The sequence below is a fragment of the Meles meles genome, chromosome 12, assembly GCF_922984935.1.
Source record: "Meles meles chromosome 12, mMelMel3.1 paternal haplotype, whole genome shotgun sequence".
Classification (NCBI taxonomy): Eukaryota; Metazoa; Chordata; class Mammalia; order Carnivora; family Mustelidae; genus Meles; species Meles meles.
Window position 1 is genome coordinate 88407362 of NC_060077.1, and position 26492 is coordinate 88433853.

General features: G+C 38.7%; 1 protein-coding gene across 1 annotated transcript in view; it reads left to right on the plus strand.

The window, feature by feature from the left end:
- DOK6 (docking protein 6) overlaps positions 1-26492 on the plus strand; it is a 371423-nt gene that overhangs the window by 304508 nt on the left and 40423 nt on the right. The window contains exon 7 of the mRNA XM_046025994.1: positions 2607-2724. Within this exon, the coding sequence (XP_045881950.1) occupies positions 2607-2724 (118 nt within the window). The remainder of the gene's footprint in view (positions 1-2606; positions 2725-26492) is intronic.

Consider the following 26492-nt stretch of genomic DNA (forward strand, 5'->3'; position numbering starts at 1 on the left):
TCCACAAAAGTAATGCATATTTTGTGCTCCTGGCGACCCGACTCCATTGGAAGACAAGGAGCAGAAGGGCCTGATGGTCCGTGAGTAGACTGGATGCCTGGTTCTGAACACTGACTGAGGAATGGATTCTCCGATGTGCAGAGGAAGACTTAAACATCTGAGATATGGTGGACAAGACTTGTACGGTGAACAGAGATCGGGAGAATATGAACATTCACGTTTTCAAATACAGACTTTTCACTTTTCTGAATTAAATACTGACATAGAATAAAAAGGAACTGAAGAAACGATGGAAGAAAAAGAAGGTTAACCTTCTCTTGTAACCTGAAAACCCTGAAGACCAAGAAATAGAGACAGGAGGCAAAGGAACAATAAAGGGCGATTCAGATGAAATTGTTATGGAAGAAATTTTCACCTTATTTATTTCCGAAAAAAAAATATGTGTACTGTGTTTCCATGATGCTTAAGACTGACTGTTTGGGAAGAAATGAGTGTTCCAGAATGAAAAAAAAATAAAAGGAAAAGTAATTTGGGGAAGAGGAATTAACCACTGATAACACTGTATGTTAATAAACAAATCTGCAACGTAGTAGGAAAAAATAAAGGGTAGACAGAAATGAGATAAATAGGAGGTTCGTTTTATGGATAAATTGGTGTTTATTAATGGACATGGCTCACAGTAACTAAAAGACGTTGCATGTTGAATTCAGTTAATACCTCAAATGAGAAATTGGCTTTCAAAGTGAAAGGCCCTTTGTCCCAGTGATATTTTGTAAAATGAGCCTTGCTTCTGTCCCTTACAGTCATGGATATCCGGTGTGTCTGTTGTTACTTCGTCAAATACATAGTCCCAGCCACAAAGATTGTCCCAACTATTAGGTCTGGGGTAAAACCAGAAATATGTATGGTTAACAAGCACCCCAAATATTCTGGAAAGCGCTGCCCTATTGTAACCCAGAAATTTGACTTCTCCCCCAGACCCCCTATATACCAACCATGGGATATTGGTATCGTTAGGACATCTCTTTTCCCAATAAGAAGGAAAACTTCAAAATACACCAAATTTTGAAAAATATAAAAGTTGGTTACAATGTTTTTTCCTTAGAGCCATCTTTTAAAAAAATACCTCCAACAGGACCAGATTTTCAAATTCACTGAGTAGGGCACATTTATGGCAAGACATAGCCAATCTGGAAATGCCTCACTGCTAAAAATGTGAAATCGAGTAAATACGTTCACACCCTTTGGCTTCATTTTCCATTAAAATGTAAAAAATTCTTAGCTTTATATGCCTGTGACAGTTTATCGGTATTTTCTGACAGCGTCTTGGAGGAAGGCTGTCCACACTGGACGCAGAGTACGGCAATCTCAAAGGCGGGGCATGCGGTGGGAAAGGGCAGACCTCGGGGAGCATCCGGGTCTCTAAGGTTAGACTTGACAGACACGATCTTTCCCTCCCCCACTTCTGCCGAGTGTCGGGTATTAAAAAAGGAGGGAATGTGAGGTTTTATTGATGAAAGGAGTGCCCATCGCCCGCGAGAGTGAGCATTTGCTCAGACTGCATCAGAGAAAGTGTACTTAGACCACAGAAAATTATTTCTGGTTGTTTTTTAAAAACCTGGTGTGAATCGATAAAAATACATTTCTCTCTTGAAAATGCCATGTAAGGTATTGTTCTCTTTGAACTAGTCATAAGCTTGAGCACCTGAGTGACATTGTGTTGATCTCTGGGGCGAATGTTGAAATTTCTGTTTCCAGTAAGAACATATGTCCCACTCTCACCACAGAGCTCCTCAGGAAAAAACACGTTTTGATATGTAAAACTTCCTATGGTAGGAGCACAGGAAAAGATCCATTCGAGAAAAGATCTAGGTAAGGGAGGGAGGTGGTGTCCGGAAAAATTGTAAGACACTGAAATGGGGAAAAGGGATTAGTGGTGCCTGTGTTGGAGGCGGCTGGGGAGTATTTCTGGAAGGGCTTGCGCCTCCAATCGGAGTTATTTTATAATTCGGTAAACTGCAGAAAGCTGATAGTAAAGCAAATCATTCTTGTACATAGAAATGCAAATGTATTTGTCTGGTGGGTACAACTGGTTATTGTTCTGGCTAATTACCAGCATTCCTGACTGGCTGTATGCCCTTTGAATTCTGCTTGCAATCAGTTGTACCATCTTTTTTGTTCCTTCTAAATTAATGAATGAAATTAAATCCTCTACAAGTGTTCATTTCATGTTTCGAGTCCTAATTTTACTTAAAAAAAAAAGTTAAGCAGCAAATTAGGCAGGTATCTTTAACAGATTCTGTCGTATGTCACCCACATTTAACCCTCAACTTCTTTGTTTTTCTTTTAAAGATTTTATTTATTTACTTGAGAGAGAGAGAGAGCAGGAGGGGAAGGGAGGGCAGGAGGAGAGGGAGAAGCAGACTCCCCACTGAGCAGAGAGCTTGTCCCAGGGCTCGATTCCAGGACTCAGGGATCATGACCTGAGCTGAAGGCAGACATTTAACTGACAGAGACACGCAGGCACCCCAACCCTCAGCTTCTAAAAGAGCAGATTTCAGTGAAGTATTTTACATAAAGCCTGACACATCTCCTTTTTCTTTTAGCTTCAGACAAGCTTGACTGAGCCAATGACGTTATCCAAATCGATATCTCTTCCTCGTAGTGCGTACTGGCATCACATCACTCGTCAGAACAGTGTTGGAGAAATCTACAGTTTGCAAGGCAAGTAACTTGAAAATAATAAAGCAGCGCCTCCATTAGCCTCCTACAGGTGGGCCAGGAGTCATGCAAATTGCTTTGCTTGCCTTTCCTCCATTTTCATTTATCAGCTGTCACTGGCCACAGTGGGACCTCTGAGGTTTACAGTGGCTTTTCTAAAGCTATCATTTCCTAGACTCACGGTAGAAATTTTTCCAAAAGTCACCCAGGGCTGAGGACCCTATTTGGCAGAGAAACTTGACTAGAACGTTATATTAATCCTATTACCAGAAGCTACAAGAAGCTGGTACTGGGGTCTGTTTCATGCCGTTTTACAAAGGATTTCTTTCTTAGCATCCTAGTTTCTTAATAGGATTGAATATCAGGTCAGGAGGCCAATTTCAGGCTCTGTGATAAAACACTACATAAACCTACTCACAGAAGCCTGAAGGTTTAGCCAAAATCTTGGCATAGAAATAATGCTGGAGGGCACAAGGCAGGAGACAAGTGTGAAAACTTTGCTTCTGTATTTTTCCTAACAATAAATGGTTTAATCAACTAAAATGGGAATGGTTTACCAGATGAATCAAATTAATAGATAGCAAGTATTTCATCAAGAGCAGCACAAACCCCAGCTTTGGCATATTTTCCCTCTTACTCTTTCCCCTATTGTCTTAAAATGAATAATCTTATCCTTCAGATAAAATATTCAGCAGCAGGCAATTGACTCACAGCTGACCAAGACCTAAGGCAGTGGGAACTTGGAAAAATAAGGCTAACCAAACACATTCATCCAACAAAGATTTTTCTGAACACAATAGATTTGAATGTGACTGGCACCCAATACGTATCTGGTGAAGGAATGACTGGTATGACCTTCAGCACAGTAGGTATTCGGAATGTTTTTCAGTCAGGCTTTAACTCTTGCTCATATTAAGATGAAGTGTTTCAACAAAAACAAAATGTTTTGATGACAAGGAGACTGAAATGGTATATTTTTAAAGAAATATTTGCCAGGATTTCAAACCTAGACTAATGGAATTTGGTCAGTGGGAATTAATGATTAAAGACACGTTCTGCAGGGAAGAACAGTCAGAACAGTTTTAGTCATTTGTGGATGACAATTACATTTTATATTTTAAACGAACCCTCTTATGGGTAGTTACTACCTTTTTGTGTTGTTTTTTTTTGCATGAGAAAATCCTTCCTAGGCTAGGGACTATAGGATTTGAGAGGACTCCTGACAGTTTTGTGGATCAGAAAGAGGAGACACATACCTCGCTTTTGCTTCCTTCTACAAATGCCAGCAACCACCTTCTAAAACGGCCTGAGTCATCATCTTAGGGTTAGAAATAATTAGAAAATATGCCTTTAATGTAAGGATATTTTTATTTAAACGTAAACCTACATATGAAATGATTGTTAAAAAACAAAATTCAAAAAAAATAATAAAAATAAAAAAATTCAACTGAGTAAATTTTACCTGTCATATTGGCTTAATTCAGCGATGGTGAGCAGACAGCATGCCATCCAGCAGATAGGAGATCTTAGGAGATATATATAATGAAAGACTTTTATAGACAGAGGGGGCAGGGATAAGGAAGTTATACTGGCCAAGAATGGATTTGGTGTAGCAAGGTCACTTCCGTTTAGGGGCTATTAGGAGTCTGTCGGACAGATGACCTCACTAGTACCGACCGGGTAGTTCCCACTGATTGGTCTAAGGTTCTTTCTCTTGGAGAGCTGAAATTGTAATGAAGTTATGTGTTAAGTCTCAGGTGGGTGTTAAGGGGCTTAGCCTAAGTGACTCCACTGAGCCTGTCTTGTTTTTAACAATATTGTTGTTTAATGAAGTAAAAATAAAACCATGGAACATTTTCATGAGGAAATACAAATGAGTGAATTTCTAAACAAATAAAAGTCAGATATTAATAGAAATAAGTTAAAAAAGGTTGGAATCAATGTTGTGATAACTTTGGGTTTTGATAAGAGTTTGGTCTATAATTCCAGCAAATGAAAGATTGTTGTTTTTATGGTAGTATGTGGGGACCTATTCTCTGAACAGGAGAGCTGACATTTAGACTGATGCACAACATCAGAAATAATTCCGTACGCATCCAACAAAAAAATGTCAGAACTCGTTTAAATTTCTCAAAATGTTGATGAAGACTTTCAGGGGGACAGTGCTGACTTACAATACGATAGAACCAATAACTGTTTGGACACTCTAGGATCTATGTCACTGATATTAATTTCCAGCAAAGGTAAGGATTTACATGCTCTTTCCCTTATGATGAGCAGTTTGCATGTAAGGTCTCAATATACCTTGTTCCTGGGTTGTTTATTGTTTGTGTGTGTGTGTGTGTGTGTAACAAAGAAATATGCAGCAACTAAAGTTGAGTACTACAAGTCCAATAAATATAGGATGTATTTGATGTAAATTATATTTCACTCTACTATGGCTTTATTTTTATACTGTATGCTTCTCAGAGCAATACTTTTTGCCATTTTACATACCCCTCATTTTATGTTTATATCACAGACAGAGAGAGAGAGATAAACATCTAGATGGACAGCTAGATCATCAGTAAGCCGACTGTATATAGATAGATACAGATGTAAACTTGTTAGTGTTGCTTTGGCAAAGCTGATACATTTTACTCTCCTTTTGTTCTCTTGAGGCAATCAAGGTAAATAGAGGACAAGAGTATTTTTCACCTTAGTTGGTTTTCGGGTTTTTTTCGGGGGGGGGGATGGTTATTGGTGTGTAATTGACACAGGCTTTGCCTTCATGGAATCAGGACAGGATAAAACTACCAAAACAGGAATTAAGAATGGGAAAAGTGAAACTTAGCACCCCTTCTTCATACCTATCTACACTTTTTTTCAAGAAACTACATTTGATGCCTCCCATCTAAGTCACTTTATAATGCAAGAAATTGCAGAAAGCGAAAGAAGAACATAGTCTGGTTTTCCAGAGTCAAAGGAGAAATCAGGCGATGCTGGGTGTTACATCGTCAAGTAAAGTGTAGGTAGCACAGAGGAATAAAAATGAATCTTCAGGGGCGCCTGGGTGGCTCAGTGGATTAAGCCGCTGCCTTCGGCTCGGGTCATGGTCTCAGGGTCCTGGGATTGAGCCCCGCATCGGGCTCTCTGCTCCGTGGGGAGCCTGCTTCCTCCTCTCTCTCTGCCTGCCTCTCTGCCTACTTGTGATCTCTCTCTGTCAAATGAATAGGTGAAATCTTAAAAAAAAAAAAAAAAAAGAATCTTCAGGATTTTTCATCGTATTTTCTACATTCTAGCTGTGAAGGTAAGATCTATATGAATGAAATTCAGCGGGCTTTCATTCAGAAGATAAAGGGGGAAAAGCTTTCTCTAAAGCTTCATAGATTGGGATTCATTAAGAGGCAGTACATGTACTAGAAGTGAGAAAATATTCATGGTGTGAAAACAAATCTATTCCACGTGATGACGTATCTCTCCCTTCGACGGCCTGTCACCCTCAAAACTGTACTTGCTCGGTTTTATGGGATTCATTTCTGTCCTCCATTCTCTAACTATAGGAGTAAGATACTCTTTAAAAGACCAATGTATCAATACTGACATCTAAATAAAATAAAATAAAAATTGACATCCTGCATTTACTTTAATATTCGGAAAAGAAATGCAATATAATCTGCCAACTGTCTCCATGCTACTCCAGAATGATGCCCTGAAAGTGTAAGCTTTTATGGTTTCTGTCTTGTACTCCAGCTCTCTGGAGTCAAAAGACTAACGAAAAGAATGATTCACCTTAGCAAGGGCAAGTTAGCTAAGGACTAGGCAGCTACTATGGGAAATCCCTAGTGTAAGGGGCTTGTAAGAGACTGGAGCAAGTCACCTCTTCTTACAGAAGGTGTAATTCTTCCTTCCTGTTCCCAGTTTTTGCCAGATAATAAGGATGATTAGTTTGTATTAGAAAGTAATTTTGCTTCTATTTCTCTGTTTAAGACATTTATGAAAAATGTCTGCATCACAACATGCTGTAAAGATGCTGTGTCTAGACTTGGGGAAGCCATTCCCTTCAAGAGAAGGAAACGTGGTTTCGAACTCTTGACACAAAAATAAGTACCACTTCTGTAATATTGCTACAATTGTGATTTTGGTTCTAAGGCCTTTGGCAGATGTGTTGAGAATACAAGGAACACTCAAAAAAAAAAAAAAAGGTGAGAGGGTGTTGGTTAGAGTTTTCCTTCCTTTGGAAGGTCATCACCTTGACTTGTAATCACCGTTCTCATAACTGTGTGACGGATTGTGTGGCAGAGTCTTTACATCGGAATTTGTGAAGATGGCAAAGCACTTATTGAAAATGACAACTCAGTCTGGTAAAAACCACCGATGGTCCCAGGCTCACCGCAGGCACTCACCAATTCCAGTCTTTGTTGAATGAATGCAAAAATGAATTTAAAAATGCATTAGAGGGGCACCTGGGTGGCTCAGTGGGTTAAGCCTCTGCCTTCAGCTCAGGTCATGATCCCAGGTGCTGGGATCGAGTCCCGCATCAGGCTCTCTGCTTGGCGGGAGCCTGCTTCCCCCTCTCCCTCTGCCTGCCTCTCTGCCTACTTGTGATTGCTCTCTCTCTCTGTCAAATAAATAAATAAAATCTTTTAAAAAAATGCATTAGAAAGGAGGGACTAGCTCGTCTCCTCCCTGAGGAAAATTCTTACCCGTCCTGCAGAAGGAATCCTCATCCGGTCCCACACACAGCCCGTCCTGGGCCCGCGCCTTCCCCTTGCACACGTTTCAGCTTGTCTGCTTCTTGCTCCGGGACTGCCGTGACTCCGCAGACACTTGCTCCTGCTGGTCTGATTTCGGCAAACACGGGAGGTGCCACGAGAGGCTTGGCCCCGTCCCCATAACCTGAGAGCTGGGTTGCTGTCTCTGTCCACCTGCTGCTTTCCCTCTGGAGAAGATCTGCCACCAGTTCCACTGACCTGAAGCGGGGACAACAAGGTGGGCAGAAAACGGGCTTTGGGACCATGTGCCCTCCTTACATTTTCCCTGATACATTGCATCACGTGTTTTTACACAAAATTATATGGGATATACTGCGACTGGGTTTTGAGCATCTTGAACAACCTCACTGTTTGAATCAAGGAGGATGCGGGGGTGGGGGGCCGCTTGTAAAAGTGGTAACTTTTGGTGAGCACTGATTCATATGCACATGCCAGCTCCGAATCGCCTGCCCCCTCTGCCCTCTTTACCTCTGTAATGAAGCTGCGACTGCCCGTGTCAGCACAGCGCACACCTGATTCCACGGAAGGCATTTTTGCTTGCCGAAAGGGCATCAGCGGCTCCAATTTCTCTGAAGGACAGGATGCAAACAGGCAATTAGAATTAGAGATAACCTTCAGAAAACAGTAAATAGAATTCTGACATAGATTAGGGAGGTAAATCAGAGGATTGACTCACTCTTTGCTCAACTATGACCCTCTGTCCTTTCCTGCCTGTTTGGTTTCAAGTTCACGCTGTGTGTAAATCGCTTCTTCTTGAGCCCTTCTGTTTAAATTTTCATCGTATGATGTTTTCCGAATTGCAAAGCTAATAAAATCCTTGTATAACAAGTGAAGGAAAAAGGAAAAGAGAAAATTGCACAGATAAAAGGAAAAAGGAGTCTGTGTAGGTTCAGTGTTTGACGTGTGCGCTGGAGGCGAGTCAGTCAGCACCAGCGGTAGTGGACAGAGGCCTCGCACGTCCTCGGTGAGCCCCAGCCCACTGGTGGCCCTGTGGCCACAACCCCCAACTTGTGAGCCATTTGCCAGAATCAATGCTTTCTAGTAAACCTTCTTTATGAGCAGTTAATGCATGTCCTTCTCTTAGAAGGGTAAGGCAAGGGCAGCAGATGCCTTCCTGGATATCAGTTCTTAGAGGTAAATGAATTATTGCTCCCCAAAATAGACACCATAGAAATGCTCCGAATGTTCTCACTGTGAAATGTTCGTTACACACCACAGTCCTCCCTCATCACTCCCTTTTCCACGCTCCCAGATGTTTTTGTCTAACTTTAATACCACCACTATTTGCTCATAAACCCTCTTCTTCCATTGGTTGTGAGGTAGCAACTCGAGATGACCTTTATCTCATGGCTCAGCCAAACTTAGGGCGCCATGGATGCGAAGAAGCTCCATCTGTTAAAATATTGCTTTTGGGAGTTAAATAAACCTGAGTTTGAATATCAACTTACCACTGCTGAGTTGGGGGGCTTTGGGTCATTTACTCATCTTTCTAAGCCTCATTTTCTTCATGTCTAAAATGAGGCTAAGAGTTCCTATCATGGCACTTCAACGAGATCATCCACACTGGGTGTAAAGGTTCAGTAATTATTAACCATGGTCGATCTATTGAAGGCAGTGCAATTTCCACTAAGATGTTTTTCTCTGACAAAGGGAAGTATGCTCTCCTATTCCAATATATTCTATTATTTACATTAAAATTATTACAGAGTTTCTACTACACCTGAAGAATTTTGTTCTAAAGACTTTGTAAAAGTCTAGCTCTAAGAAACAGATTCTAGCTTTGACAGTTCTAGAAAAACTAAATCTAACTCTAGACCTAACCTTAAGTTAAAAAAAAATATATCAGGCTTAAGTCGCCAGCTGTTTGTTTCCTTCCCCTCAGTGAGTTTAAACAAGACATTTATGCCTCAAACCCTGCACCCGTTCCCCCAGGCCTCACAAGACTCAGTCCAGGTAGCCGAAGGGGAATTAGACCCTGTTTTTCAGGCCAAGGCATTGCAAATTCCTGGAAGGACTTTATTCAGCTCAGTGCAGAGGCAGTGCCCCCAACTCTGCCCTTCCACCCCCCCCCCAAGATCTGTTCTTGCTAATCAAGATCTGCCCTGACTGGGGACAAGTCTTTCTGAGAAATTTCTTTCTTCCTGCACTAAGGTAGACTGGTTTTGCTTGAGCCACTCAATTTTTTCTGCCTTGGGATGCATTTTCTGGCTGGACTAAAGGTGAAAGGCAAGATTTAGATTGTTAATTAGGTTCTCCTGACATAGCACAACACAACATCTAGAGACGGTGCGTGGTGTAAAATATAACAAGTCAGCCATGTAATCACTGTTTACCAGGTACATAAAAGGAGTAGGTAGAGACAGATAAAGGTAAAAGACTCAAGACTTACCAGATGTTATATAGGATTAGTGTAATCTGCGAGTGGTTTATTAAAATAAATTGCTTCACGCTCTCTAATTCAAACCTGAAATTGAAATTTGAATTAAACCTGAAACCCAGTCTCTATACTTGATTTTTTTCCCTTAAGCTTCCTGCACCCACTTTTTTTTAAAAAATATAGTAAGTAATATATTAAGTTCAATGTTGATCAAACTATGATGGAAAAAATACATATTCCCTTTTATTCAGTAGGAAATAAACCTAGTACAAAATATTAATTCAGGGAAGGGTTAACACAGCCATGACTGAAGCTTAGCTGCCTTTGCCATGTTTGTAAATGCATGTGCACACACGTGTACCCACATACACAGGTGTGTGTGCATACACACACAGAACCATACGGCTCATTGTTGTGTATACATAAATTGAACCTATTAGGGTACACATCACAAATTATAAAATACATAGGAGAACTTACAAGGGAAAATGTTCAATTATATCATTCTCCCTGACCTCTTTCCTGTTTTGTTTTTCACTTCAGCTATCTCTGGCCCTTCAACTAATACCCTATCCCTGATGATAGGCTTAATAATTGTATTTTGCCTGGATTTTTTCTTTTATTATCCTGTGTCTGCCGAACGAGAATACAGCATCCTAGACTTGATAATGATTGGAGAATAAAAAAGGACAAGCAACATCAGAAATCAGCATCACTGAAATGACACTTGCCAGGGAATAAATCGCAGAGTTCACGTAGATTTAATCCTGTCTGTCAAGGAAGTTCTAGGACTTACTGTACTGCCCTACACACAATAGACAGGGATTGAAAGTTTGCTGCTACAGACTTTAAACATCTGATATGTAAAATCTAGGAGCATGGTTACGTAAGTTTATATAAAAGAAATTTATGTTAAGAATGGAAGCCATGTGCATATGTATTCATGTGTATTTAACACAGGAAGAAGAGTATCGTTTCGGAGTATTTTTAGAAATTTTTGGTGGCCATTGCTCCGTTATATCGGATTGGTAAGGAGTTTAGAACCTTCCCTTTATTTTTGTAAAACTATTCTAATACAAGAAGGAGAAGTTCAATGCTAAACTTTAAGTGATATGTGTTTAACATATGCTCAAAGATAAAAGATACATGACTTCAAAAAAAAAAAAAAAACAAAATTTCTTACTGATAGCAGAACTCTGTGGCAGAAATTGTTCTTCTAGTCCTTTTGTTCATCAGAAAATGTCATTCTTCCAGATGAATTTGGCAAGTGGCTTCTCTGGTGTACAGTTGAGGGATAGCCATTGTCCAAGGCCATGTCAGTCCCCATTGTAGAATTCTGTCTGTGCTCAAAAGCGATGGCTTAGAACACCTTGTGCTTGTATCTGTGCCTGTAATTAGTACCTTCCTGATCAGTGGAAACTTCTCTTTGAGAACAGTTTATCATTCATGAGTTCACTTGTAAAATATTTTGAAATTGTCTGAGTTTTTTATAGTAAAATATAGTATTGTTCTTAAATGCGCGCGCGCACACACACACACACACACACACACAACCTCACATTTTTTCCAAACAAACAAATGAAGGAAATTCTAGAGTACGATCCATTTTCTTTTCCAGCATACCTCTACATTCCTGCTATAGCCTCATTAGGGCACATCATATAAATTGAAGAGTGTACAAGTGAAAATCACCATATGCTTTTCGTTCATAATCTGCTCCCTATTTCCTGGGCTCAAGCATTGACTCCATCCTTTTGAAGTCAATGAGATACTGAGTCCAGAAATCAGAGACGTCCTCCTTGCTGGGTTATTCACAGGCACCTGCCTGTGTTTGACCACAAGTCATCTCCCATTCAGTAAATGTGCAGGGGGAGACTCCCTCACTGGGGTCAACAGAGAAGTGCATGTTCTGAGACACAAGTGAGGAACATGTTTGAAAATTCTTTATAGGAAGGAGAGGGATATTTTATTGCATAATTTGCTACCAACAAGATATGATGCCACGTAATTTCACATATGTAACCTCATATAAGCCACACCCTCTTGAGCAGCTAGATTGTTATGGATGCAGTTTTTATGGATGGAGAAAAGGCAGTATCATTGTCCATTTATTTATTGATCACTTTATACCCTGTCATGATTGATGATCTTCCCAAGAACTGTCTGAAATAGGTATTACTATTGTCCCATTTTACAAATAAGGAATCTGCTCTCTCCCTCTGCCTCTTCCCCCTCTGCCTGTGTGCACTCACGCTCTCTCAATTATATAAATAAATAAATCTGAATATGCAAAAACAACTTGCCTAAAGGCCAAAAGTAGTATTATCAACACACACAGTCATATTTTTCTACTGAAGGTGAGGTGGAATGAAACATTCGAAAACTCTACCCTTCTGCCCAGTTATGTTCTCTTTGAACCATAATCAAGGTTTACGAGAACTATTCCTCTGAAAGCAGACAACAGCTATTCTCAAATGTGCTTTAAATGAGACAACCCAGATGGAAGCCATCAAGCCAATGGTGGAAAATCCACAGTATTCAAAGTCAAGTTCACTATGGCTTGGGCACTGCTTTTAAAAATTTCACATAACAGGGGCATCTGGGTGGCTCAGTGGGTTAAGCCTCTGCCTTCGGCTCAGGTCATGATCTCAGGGTCCTGGGATCGAGCCCCACATGGGGCTCTCTGCTCAGTGGGGAGCCTGCTTCCTCCTCTCTCTCTGCCTGCCTCTCTGGCTACTTGTGATCTCTGTCAAATAAATAAATAAAATTTAATTTTCACATAACAGCTTTGCTTCTTTTGTGAAAGAATTTAAAGCACATGGTATATGCAAATTAGTTTAACTTTTGAGAGTTCCTATTACTTTTCATTATTACTTTTCAAGCTTTTTAACTAAGCTTTACAGCAAGTTCAAATGTGTCTCCCTCAATTCCAATTTCTTCAGAAATGTCTTCTTTTGGAGATTTCAAAATCCCTTTCCCAGTCTCAAATTCCTTTTATTTCATGCCCTTTCCTCCCTCCTGAGTATTTCCTTCTCTTTTCTTCAGGCATTAATGCAGTCGTGTGTTGTGGTGTTAGTTCATCTGGTTTCTGCCACGGAAGTGTAAATGCTTCTTAATCAAGCTTCATTCCCCTTAAATAAGCAATTTTTGTGTCTTCCAACGAAACATGATTTTTTTGGATTATTTCTGAAAACCTGGCAAAATCCCAAGGAATGAATACTTGACATTTAACTGAAATTAACATTCAAAAATTTTTATTGCAAAATGAGTACATCCTCATTTTAAAAAACTCAAGACAGGAAGAAATTTGTGGATACAAAGTTAAAAATCACCACTAATAATGCTATATATTGTTAACCTTTTAAACAGAAGTACAGCAGCATAGATAAAAATAGAAATTGAGGTAAGATTCATATAAATGTGTAAAATTAAGATCATACTGCATATGAAATCATTTGTTACATTTTAAGTTGTATATTATATGAAGAACAAAGTCTAATTAAGAGACATTTAAGGACTATATAATATTCCATTGCAAAACCCTAATTTATTTGACAATTGCCCTCTTGTTCAATATGTACATTATGTGCTTTTTACTATACTAAACAATGGTGCAGTAAACACATTTGTACATAATCTTTGGTTACAATAACATTTCCAGAAGTGGAATTTATATACTTTTTTTTCCATCAACATTTGCCTTCCTGTACCTAGTCTTAGGGGATGTATCTCACAGAGAAGAGTGCAGATGTGGTTTCCATCCCTAATATATGTCCCACGAGAAATACAAGCCCACAGCCCATCCCACAGAGATATTAATGTGTTCATTTATTCAACAATTACGCATCACATTGCTTTTACATGCTCTTTCTATGTGGTAGGGGACACAAAGATGAAGAAGAGAAACAAGACACTTATACCCATGAAAGTATGCCGATAATAACCAAGTAAAGAAAATAATAAGCAGGTTCAATGCAGACATTGATGAGCATTACAAAGAAGGTATATCAGACTCATGACAAAGAAAGGGAACTGGCCTTTAAATTTCCTTTAAGAAGTGGTATTTGGATTCAGGTTCAAATGTCAAAAACAGGTGAGCCCGTAAAACTTTGAGAAGGAAATTGTAGGCATAAACAGCGTCATCAGGCAGAAGTACATTAGGAGGAAGGCTCTATCTGGAGTGGGTGGAGGCCAGGGAAAATGGCGCCCGTGAGCAGTGATGAGTGAGCAGGACTAGATGATGAAGGGTCCTACAGTGATGGCAGCTGTTGGTTGAAAGCCGCCACTCTAGATTTACATGTGTGTAATCTCAACGCTTCCCAAAGGAATGTTTCATCAAAAGTTCAGGGTATCACATCTTCCTGCTGGATCGTTCTCTTTTATAATTGTCAAATGCAATGCAGCTCTTTATCCAAACTCTGTTTTGCCTAATCTTCCATTTACTGTCAGCATTTCTGTGTCATTATAGATGCTTTATGATCAAAACAGGCTGGACTTTTAAAACTTAATGTTTTTGTTCTTTTATAACAGGAAAATTCAGTCATCTTTATTTATTTTGATTCTACATATTGTGTTTTTCCACTCGTAATACTATTAATTACTATTTATTGTAATATTATTTATTTACTATTTATTTAATATTGTTTATTTTTCCTTCTTTATTTTAGCTACTTTTAGTTACATTTATTTTTACTCTTCCCCCGTCTACTTATTTGAAATTACATATATTCTCTTAATAGTTAACTTGAATTTTTAGTATGTATACTTTTTTTTAAAAAATTATTTATTCATTCAACACAGAAAGAGAGAGAGCACAAGCAGAGGGAGTGACAGGGAGAGGGAGATGCAGGCTCTGCTGAGCAGAGAACCAGATGGGGGGCTCCATCTCAGGACCCTGGGATCATGACCTGAGCTGAAGACAGATGCTTAACTGGCTGAGCCACCCAGGTGCCCCTTAGTACGTATAGTTGACCAAAAAGTAAAAACAAATATAAGGTATAAATGTAGCTCCCTTCTTCTTTTAATTCCTTTCGTATTACACACTACTGTTATCTGTTTTTTTTTTTAAGTAGGCTTCATGCCCAGTATGGAGCCCAACACGGGGCTTGAACTCACAACCCTAACATTAAGACCTGATCTGAGATCAAGAGTTGGGCACTTAACCGACTGACCACCCAGGCACCCCCATGCTACTGTTGTCTATTATTTTATTTTTCTCTTCTTTTGAAAACACTCCAAATTTAATTTTTAATACTAATATTATTTTGACAGTTAGTGCGTATTAGACCTACCCATTTGTTTCACTGTTTCTTTGCTTCTCTACTTCAGTCCTTATTTCTGAGTTCAAATTCTTTTTTTTTTTTTAATCAGTCATTATTTGCTTTCTTCAGTGAGCTTTTATGTTAGGCGAACTTCATGTTTTACAAAGACGATTTAATTTCATCTTTACTCGTGCGTGATATTTCAGTTGGTTACGGAGTCCTCGGCCATTTGAGGATAGTTTCACTATTTTTTTGCTTCATTTACTGCATCTGGCCTCATTTCTTGAAGGACGTTTTAGCTAGTTGTGGAATTCTCAGCCACCTGGAGAGTCTTCTATCCCATCACTTTCTACGCCATCTTGTTTCTGTCCAGATGTCTGTCAGTCTAGCTGTTCATCTTTCATAGATTAACTGTCTTTTCTCTCTGCTTTCAGAAATTTCCTCTTGCATTTGGAACCAAGCAATCTTAGCCTCATGCCTGAAACTATGAATTTCTTCTTAATTTTCTTGTGGGATCGCAATATGTTTCTTCAGCCTGACAAGTCCTGTCATTCGTTTGTTCCAGATAATTATCGCTATTTATTTAAACGTTGTGTTATCCCCATTTGCTCTACTATCTCCTTTAGGAATGATTATTAAATTTATGTTTGATATTCACCACCCATTCTGTGTGATTAACAGTATTTTACACTTTTCGTTCCTGTGGTATCTTTGTGTGGCATCTGAGTGATTTCCTCCGATCATACAATTCACTCAGGATTCGCTCTGCAGCTGTGTGTCTACATTACCCCCTTCACCATCAGTGATGCTTTTAATATCTAAATGCTCTGATTGTTTTGTGAATTTCATCTACTCTTCTTTCACAACGGCTTATTCTTTCCTTGTGATTTATGTTCCTCTTAAATATTTTTTTTGCATTTGATCCCCTGAGAGTCTTCTAGAACATACTTCGATCCCTTTGGAACTGCTCTAGCATCCCGGTTCATTCTGTTATCGTGACAGCTGACTCAGAGTCTTGAAGAAACATTCCATTGGGTGTGTTTTAATATCTGATTATGAACTCATCTTCAGGAAGAATTGCATTTCTGTGAGACTGTAGTTGCCCCAGGAATGAAAATATTCCCCCAGAGTGGTTTCACATTGTTTATTAGGTTGAACCAGTTGGAACTGCCACTGTTGTAGGCTATTACTTCTAAAAATAACAATAATTTCAAGTGGCTCAACCTAAAAAAAAACAAAAAACAAAAAAAAAAACAAAATAAACTGAAAACTTGACAATCATAATGAGATTTTTTTTGAGAAAATACATTTGCTAAAAATTGTTAGATAATGTGAAAAAAAGTTTCTGAAGAAATAGAAAAGTGAATAACATAAAATAAGCTTGAGCAAAAACAAAAATCAGAGAAAACAGATCACTCTTAAACATCCATGAAATAGTAATGAGAAATATGTGAGGCCACGACGTGTATAAAATAATTATAACCCCAAGTATATATCATGTGTCCATGTTTTCCTATCTTAATGCAATAAAAATAGAAATCAATAATTAAAAGCCAAAAAGGCATATACTTTTTGACTTTAAAAACCCATCGTATGAAGGAGAAGTGAGTTGGGGGAAATGGGAGGGGGAGACAAACCATGAAAGACTGTGGACTCTGAGGGTTTTCGGTGGGTGGGGGGTGAGCCTGGTGGTGGGTATTGTGGAGGATACGTATTGCATGGAGCACTGGATGTGGTGCATAAACAATGAATTTTGGAACACTGAAAAAAAAAATAAAATTAAAAAGGCACAATAAGGGAGCATAGAAAATATTAGAAAGCATGGAAAATATAAGATAACAAAAACATTACGTCAAAACTTAGGAGACATAGGTAAGTTGGTAGTTAGAGGAAATGTTATAGCCTTAAATATCTAAAATGGCCTTAATATCTAAAATAGCTTTAAATATTTGGTAGAGAATAGGGATGGAAAATTAAGAAGCTGAACACTCAACAGTATAGGTTTGATGAGGACAGTACGAAATAGAAAAAAATTTACCAACCTCATGTATAAACATGGATACAAAATGCATCAACATGGCCTAATTATATTTATCCCAGAAATTTAAGGATCATTTGACAAGAAAATATTAGTAAATGATTTCATATTAAGAAAGTGAAGCTAAAATCTAGGTGATGTCCTCAATGGGTGTAAAAAATATTTGATAAAATTCAGTACTTTTTCATAAAGAAAAAAAAAAGAGAGAGGGAGAAAGAAAGAATACCTGCACTCTAGGTTAGCAGGTAATCTTTTTCACCCAAAAAATAGCCTGTACCAAAAATCTACAGATACCATTTCCTGAAATTTAAGAACAAGTCAGGAAGGCACTCTATCAGGCTCAGAACAGGAATAGAGATTTTAAAAACATGAATATTGGCCAGGAAGAAATAAATTATTTCAAGATGATATCTTTTGTCAGAGAAAATCCAAGATGAACCACAAATCATGGCATCTCCACCAAAAGAAAATAATACACTGTTTTTACTGAAGGAATGAAGGTAAGAAGTAAACACAGATGGGTAACCACGACACAGATAAAGGGCGCAGAGGAATTTCAAAGGCATTATTCTAAGAAAATGTGGCCAAACATGATTCCATGGATATGAAATTCTAGAAAAGATAAAACTACAGTTACCCTGTTTGTAAGGTGCCAGTATTAGGGAGTTGGGATGACCCAGAAAGGTATGCATACAAACCATTCAGAAGAAATGTCCTCCCATAAAATCTGTGTAAGACATGGTATCAATTTCCTTCACTCATCCTGCAATTATCATGGTTCTTTAAAAAGGCGGGATAGTCGAGTGCAATCTTATATATTAATGACTTCTGTAAATAAATTTTTCTTAACACATTTATGTTTATAAATATTAAGAGAAATGTCTTAGGGAGGATAACTCTAGAATTAGAGACTTTTTAACAAGTGATGCATTCTTAAATTCTCAGATTTATCTCATAAAAATAAGATTCTTATTAATTATATTAATTTTAAATCTAATATTCTAAGTGCTATGATTTATGCTGAAGTTACCCTCTGATTTCTATGTACATGAAGTACATGAAGTACTTAGCAAAGCACTTTCTCAGCTATAAAACCTTAGTAAGTTTCTGACATCACCACCCTCTCTTTTAACCAAGCTCCCAACTCATCGGTTGTGTTCAGTTCTTTCTTACCCAGCAATCATTACTGTTCAATGAGCATTAAATGCCAACCAAATGCCAGACCCGAGCTCGACTCTGGAGATACAAAGACAAGTCAGATCCCTTTCCTGCCCTAGAAAAGCTCACACCTGTGTGCGTCTGCCTGGTATCTTACTGACTCTACATTTCTTTTGATTCTAACCTCTGTTGACCGTTGGCAGTCGTCTGAATTCAGCCTAACCAATCTCAGCCTTCTTCTGCCTTCTCTTGATCTCTCTCTTCTTTGCTTTATTCCCATATTCTCCCCGAAGCCTTCACTTCAGAGTCAAAGTGACCTTTGTAAAGGCCAATTCTGACCTATCATTCCCCTGCTAAAAAAACTTCAGTTGGAGATCCCAACAAAGAAAAGAGGGTGTGCTAAAACCTTGCCTATTTCCCCAGCCCCCAACCCTACTAAAACGAAGAATCAAAAGTAAAACAAGGGAAGAACATTTTCTCTTTGATAATAATGGGAAATGGAACCTTTATTCTCAGACTATTAAAAATTTCTGCTAAAAGCCGTAAAATTTATACCAAATTTTAATGAGGGATACGAAAAACTGGAAAAAACCTTTCCAGCCTTTCAGCAGAGTCTGAGTTCCCTGAAAAGCACCTCAAGACACTCAGCAGTAGGATTTTCTTTTAATGAAGTGTGGGAGCTCACACAGGAGAAGGAAATACTGAACAACCAGACTTCGGGAAAGAGAGGATAGATTCAGGCAGCAAAACCATGCAGTCACTGCTGAGACCTGGGAGCCCCAAGCACCACTGGCCTGTGTTCTCCTCTATTCAAGAAGTGAGGGGGGAAATGGGTGAAGGGGATTAAGAGTCCACTTATCCCAGTGAGCACTGAATGCTTCTTGGAACTGTCGAACCACTATACTGGACACCTGAAAGTCATGTAACACTGTATGGTAACTATACCGGAATTATTATTATTATTTTTTTAAAGGAAGTGCAAGTCGCAGGTGCAGCCCCACACGTACATATCTTACGAGGGAGTGTCTCAGGTGGTGCACTCTGGGCCAAAAGAAGAAAGGAAAAGTGGGAGGCAGCCCCCCCATGGGGTGCCGTCTGATTAACCAGGTGGCACGTGAGATGGGGCTGCTGGGTAAACGCATTCACACACCATCCTCATTTCCTCGGAGTCTCAGATTACTAGGCAGCCGAAGCCCCTCGGGTGAGTCAGAAAGAGAGACAAAGAGAATGAGTTTTGCAGTGTTCCACCAGAGACGGTGGATGCCAGTCATCGCTAACACGCAAAGGCTGGGGAGGCTTTACAGATCACCCCAGCTTCCAGACTTGTCCAGCTGTCCAGTCAAAGACGAGACCTGGACCTGGCACCAGGGATGACCCAGTTTGGTCGGAGACAGTCTGAGATGACAAATCGAAAAAAGAGGACCTCCCGTCCCGCATCTGTCGTCCCTCCACACACTTCAGAAGAAGGATAGCGGTCTCATTCACCAACAAGCCAGAGAAGAAAAGCTTCCACATAGGGTCTGTGAGTAGACAACACAAAGAGTTTAAAAGAGGAAGAAAATCAACAAAGGGACAAAGAAGAAAAATTCTTAAAAATACTTCTCTGTACATTCAGAAAGTCATGAAAAGATGCACTCTTTGGAGAACAGTTGAAAAGAGTTGCAAGAAATCCAAGAATAGAGAAGACAATAGGAAGGATATAAAGTGGGTTAGAGCCCTCAGCAAAGTAAATTAAAAATAGTGAAAAATCCTTCCACAAATGGAACTATCTTATAAGCACTCTGGAGTCTAGTATGGTAGCTGAAAAAGCCTGGAACAACTTCAGGAAGTAATAGACGTAGATAAAGTAACAAAGAAATGGAAGCAGTTTAGAGAGGGAAAATAATGGAATACGTGTAAGACATATATATTTGGCATCTTTACTAGTATATAAATAATAGTATACACAAGTGTATATGCCAAGTACTGAATCAAACAGACAGATCTTCCTAAAATGGCAAATAAAGACAAGACATATGTAAAAAAATTCGCTGAAATAAAGGAAGACGTGCATCTTAGCTCAGGTTCTGTGCCAAGATGAGTTGACATGTGCAAGAGTCAACGACACGGTGATTCCTAGATACTGGAGGAGAGCGTGGCGTAAACAACAGAGGTCATCGCAAGGACATTGCACGACAGGATCCTGGAAGAACAGAGACGGGGCAGAGAGCACGCTACAGCCACCCAGAGGAGCAAACTCACAAGGCAATCGTTCTGAGGTCGGAGTTTAAGCGCAGGCCTGCAGTCGCTGTAGACCACACGACTGACCTGAGCAGCAAATGGGTTGGTGACACCGACGCGCAGAAAAAAATGCCAAAAATGCCAGTAAGGGCTCTGAGAGGAGGGTGGCGCGGACGCGTGTGAGGAACAGAGGGAGTAGTTAAGAGAACTCAGTCTTCAAACTCCAGAGTAGGAAGAAAATCTGTAACGTCTGAACTCAAAAAATCAACAAATGTCAGCTTAAAAAAAAAATAAAATAAAACTTTTATTTTGGGTTATGGCGGCAAATCTCAGAAGAACAATCCTGAAGACTGAGACTACTTCCCTCTGGATCCAGATAGTACCGCCTTTATTATGATATCATCTTTGTTTCGACAGAACTTCAAATCCCACCCCCACTCCCCGAGGGACTGGGGTTGAGGGGAGCAGACTGGATAGAAGGGAATCCTGGCCCATTTCTCCTCTGAGTGTGTCGTCAGAGTCATGGATCATTTTTTGTATTTAAAAATTTTGAAAATTTTTAAATACAAAACTCAAAAGAAAGAAAGCACTAGATGCTTATTGCTTTCAAAATAATCCCTACGCTTTTCTTGGATGACAGTTAGTACTTCATATTCTGGCCTCGCCTGTCAATGTGCCTTTTCTTCCTCAAAAAGCCCTCTGCCAGGGCCACCTGGGTGTCTCAGTGGGTTAAAGCCTCTGCCTTTGGCTCAGGTCATGATCCCAGGGTCCTGGGATCCAGCCCTGCATTGGGCTCTCTGCTCAGCAGGGAGCCTTCTTCCCCCTCTCTTTTTCTCTCTGCCTGCCTCTGCCTACTTGAGATCTCTGTCTGTCAAACAAATAAAAAAAATCTTTTTAAAAAAACCCTCTGCCAGGGTTGTAGCTGTCTCACAAGGAAACACATTTTCATTTCTACCCTCTTTTTTTGCTATTTCTTCTACCACTGTGTTTTCCCCATCTCTACTTGGGATTTTGCTCCAAGTCCTTTGAGGTCTAGACAAAAGTGAATTAATCTTTTTTTTCCTTCATATAGACCTTTACTTGCTCACTAGATTGTCAGCGATCCAAGAGAAGAAGCATATTTTGGGGAAGAAATTTGGGTTTTTTCACACTGCCATCTATTAAATTCTTACAACAGTGGTACCTTGGGATAATAGAAATTGTACCATGGAGAGAAGAAGTATCCCAGGGTATTTTGTCCCTAATTTGTAAGATGACAACAAAAAAATAGCATTGGTACTGAAACGTGGAAGTTGCTTTAACAGTAACAATAGGACAGGTTGTGTGTGTGTGTTGTTGTACACCACATGCTTGTTGCACACACACGCTTCTGTGCCACTGTATTGGTTCATTTGGCTCCACACTCAGGAGGCTCTTCATTGGTTTTCTTCTTGGTGAATGATACTAAGGCCTGCAGTGTTCTTCAAACCTGGACTCAACCTGTTCTGTCCTGTGAATTTAATCTGAATCTGATGATAACATCCTATTTATTGTACTATTACTAGAAAAAGAAAATATCTTTTTTTTAAGATTTTATTTATTTATTTGACAGACAGAGATCATAGGTAGGCAGAGAGGCAGCCAGAGAGAGAGAGGAGGGGAAGCAGGCTCCCTGCTGAGCAGAGAGCCTGATGCAGGGCTCGATCCCAGGACCCTGGGACCATGACCTGGGCCTAAGGCAGAGGCTTTAACCCACTGAGCCACCCAGGTGCCCCGAAAAAGAAAATATCTTAATGTGAATTTTATCAACTGTTGTATAATCGCATAAATAATAGGACTTGAAAATGTGGACATACCTTTATATTTGAAGAAAACAAAAAATATATAATATATATAATCATTTCAGAATACATGTAATTCTGACTTCATGATGGGGATTTAAGATTATGTTTCATATCTAAGAATTACAAAGTCTGGGTGGGCACAGTCTCCCTTTACACACAGCACAGAGCACTGAACACCCGACATCTTGGGCTACAGATGAGAGCTTATTTACTACGAGTCAGATCCACATTAGGGGCAGATAATACAGAAGAATTAGATGTTAAGTGAAAACCACACAATCGTGTTTTGGATTGCCAAAAGTGTACAGGATGGGAAATGTTCTGTGCTTCTGGTCGGCTTGTTTTTCAACAGACACAAAGATGTGGCTATTTGGGGGTTATCTACTGTAGAGCCACCTGTGGTAACTGTGGGATTTCTTAGCCTGGTAAGGTCTCCACTGACTTCTCTGTTCACTGAGGGGCAGGGGGCCACTTGTTAGAAAGATTATGGTGTCCACTGTGTCTTTGCAATGCCTGAGAACACTTTCAGCTACCAAGAGAAAAGACTTTGAAAATAGTTTCCAAATTCCAACTGATCATCTGCTTGTCCTCCTGAAACTGTTCAGAGGAAAATGTCAGAAGGTCATTTTCCTTGACAAATAATTTGTACTCTTATATGTGAGATTTTTTTTCTTTAGTGCTATAAAAATAAGCTTTTTTTACAAAAGAAGACTGAAACATATAAAAGTTTTAGTTGATAAGCTTGATTTGATGTTTTCTCCTGTGACATTTCCATAGATTTCTTGAAAAAAAATATATATATATACACCCTTGGTCATGTATCTAATGATACAGTGCCTGTTTTCCAACTTCTTGGCATAAGATGGCCATATGAGCTGAAGTGAGGGTATATGTGTCCCTAAAGAGTCTAATAAAAACCCAAATCAACCCAAAAAAGGTCAAAATATCTTCAAAATCTTATTTTAGAAAGTTATAATTAATCCCTAGCCTCCCCACCCCGAGCTCTGCTCATATGCATTTTAGACTAAATATATCCAGTCTCAGTGCTAAACTTGCTTCTTAGGGTACCCATTACCTTTGTTCTAGTTCATTTTTTAAGTTAATGAATGCTTAGCATCTATAAGACTGTTTCTGAAGAAATTCCTGTGTATTGGACACCTCTAAGATATTTTGAAATCCTCCAATGACACAGACTTCCTAGAACCACTAAAGGAACGTGGGTTAAACTGGAACCCTCAAGTCTCGAAAAAAATCTGTATTTTTGTCTAGCTCTTCTATTTTTTCCACTCCAAAGTGCTAACAGTCTTTTAGAATATATTAAGGTAACCTGGCCTCTCCTGGGTTGAACTAAGTGCCCTGAAATTCTCTTCACAACACAGGTGAAGCACCCAACAAGGTAGCAGAACCTCACATTACCAGTGTGTATGCCAATCGCAGCCGAATCCAGAAATTTCCTAAACTCTCCCCTCACTCACCCGAACAATAGTACAGCTCAGACACCCAGTCATGACTGATTTCCTACCAAGTGTACTCACAACTTACCAGCATAAATGGGCTCCTTGTAATGAAAAGAAGGTAGAGGGCTCAGGTCCAGGTACACTGTTTAGAGGAACAGAGGGATAAAATGGAAGTTTCCACCGTTATGCCACAAATAAAAATTAAGGAGAGGTGGAGATTCCAACATTAAAGTAATGTTAAGCATATGATCCATTTAAACTTGGCACTTAAACAGTGAGTAAAGCTATCCACGGGGTCCAATCTGATCATTTGGAACACTGGCAAAAGTGGTTGGCATAAGACAATATGTGGTAGTGTAGTCAGAATGTGTAAATTGTGATCGTGATGCCTCCTAAACATACCCACGTCAGTAACAATCACTACCAGGTAATGAAGGCAGACTGCTTGATCAGAAGTAGCTATCTCATTTTCTTCCTAATGTGTCCCAATTTGTAAATTAGGAGCATAAAAAAATTGGTTCTGCTTCTCTGCATTTTCACTTTTAGCAAGGCTATCTCATGAAACAATGGAAATGTTTTCCTATGGATAACTGAAGTACAGAAGTAATGTGACTCATTATAATACATTATACATATAATACATATATACATATAATACATAATACATATAATACATTATAATACAATTGCATTGTATAATACATAATACATATACATATAATACATAATACATGTATAATACATAATACATTGTATAATATAGTGCATTGCTTCAACTCATTTCAACAAGGATAAAATGCTTTTAACAAGTATTTCCAATAAAAATTTTCTTAAAACATGAGAGTAGTAATATATATTGTAATTCTTTACAGATAAGTGATGTTTTTATATTTTTTTGTAATTTCTGTCAAATAAAAATCAAGAACATATATTTGGTTTACAAACATGATCATAAAGGTCCAAGTATATATGACAGTTGTGAACAATGAAGGTTGTATAATTTTTACTTTTCATATTCCAAATGATTTCATTCACTAGAGTGATTCATACTTATCCATAGGCTTTATGTAGCTTTTTAAATATTTGTCAGAAACAATATACATATACGTATATATTTTTGAAATCTAGTTTTACAAGTAAACTGATTATCTTATAGGATGCTTCTTTTAATTTTCTTTTGTTCCATTTTGATCTTTCTATCCTAAAAATGCATATGGTACATTGGTACAGCTTCATAAATTTTCACAAATCACATTCTAAACAGTGGCTAGATAACCCTTATATTTGTTCAGAGATGTGTTTGTGTGTATGTGTGTGTGTGTCTGTGTGTCTGTGTCTGTGTCTGTGTGTGTATGTGTGATAAAACTAGAATCAAAAACAAAGAAAAACTTAATTATTATCTTTATATCTTTTAATAATCGAACACAAGATAAATTTTAACTTGTTGCCAGTTTTAACTGTACACCAGTTTTTATTTTATTTCATTTGCCATTTGTTTTGTGATGACATAAATAAATGGGAAGGTATACCATGTTCATAGAGTGTGAGGAATTAATGTTATTTAAAATATCCATACTACTGAAAACAAATTATAGAGTCGATGTAATCCCTATGAAAATACCAATGGCCTTTTTTACAGAACTAGACCAGATAATCCTAAAATTTTTGTGGAGCCACAAAAGCTCCCAAAGAGCCAGATCAATCATGACAAAGAAGAATAAAGCAGATGGTAGCAGACTCCCAGCCTTCAAACTCTACTACAAAACAGTATGGTACTGACACAAAAACAGACAAATACTGGCACCAAAACTGGAACAAATTCTAGACAATGGAACAGAATAGAGTGCCTGGAAATAAACCCATGCTTACACAGCCAATTAATCCCCAACAAAGGAGGCAAGAATATACAATGGGGAAGACAGTTTCTTCAATAAATGATGTTGAGAAAATTGGACAGTTAAATGCAAAAGAAAGAAACTGAATAACATTTTTATACCATATACAAAAATAAACTCAAAATGGATTAAAGAGTTGAATATAAGACCCAAAACCATAAAACTCCTAGAAGAAAACATAGGTGGTAAGCTCTTGGACAATAGTCTTCATATTTTCTTGGATGTGTCTCCTTAGGCAAGGACAACAAAAGCAAAAATAAATAAATGGGACTGCATGAAATTAAAATGCTTTTGTAAGTGGAAGAAATCATTAGCAACAACAAAAAAGCAACCCACAGAATTGGAGAAGACATTTGCGAATCATAATATCTAATAAGGGCTAACATCTGAAAATATATAAAGAACACATACAACTCAATGTAAAAAAAAATTTCAATTCAAAAATGGGCAGAGGACCTGAATAAACATTTTTCCACAAAAGTTATACAGATGGCCAAAACCATGTGAAAATGCTCTATATCACTAACCATCAGAGAAATGCAAATCAAAACCACAATGAGATATCAGTTCACTCCTGTCAAAATGACTGTTACCAAAAAGACAACAAATAACAAGTGTTGCTGAGGATGTGGAGAAATGAGTCCTTCTATTTTTTTAGGGAGAGAAAGAGAGGAGAGGGGCAGAGGAAAAAGGAGAGAAAGAATCTTAAGCAGAATCCACACCCAGAATGGAGTCTAATATGGGGCTTGATCTCACAACCTTGAGATCATGACCTGAGCCAAAATCGA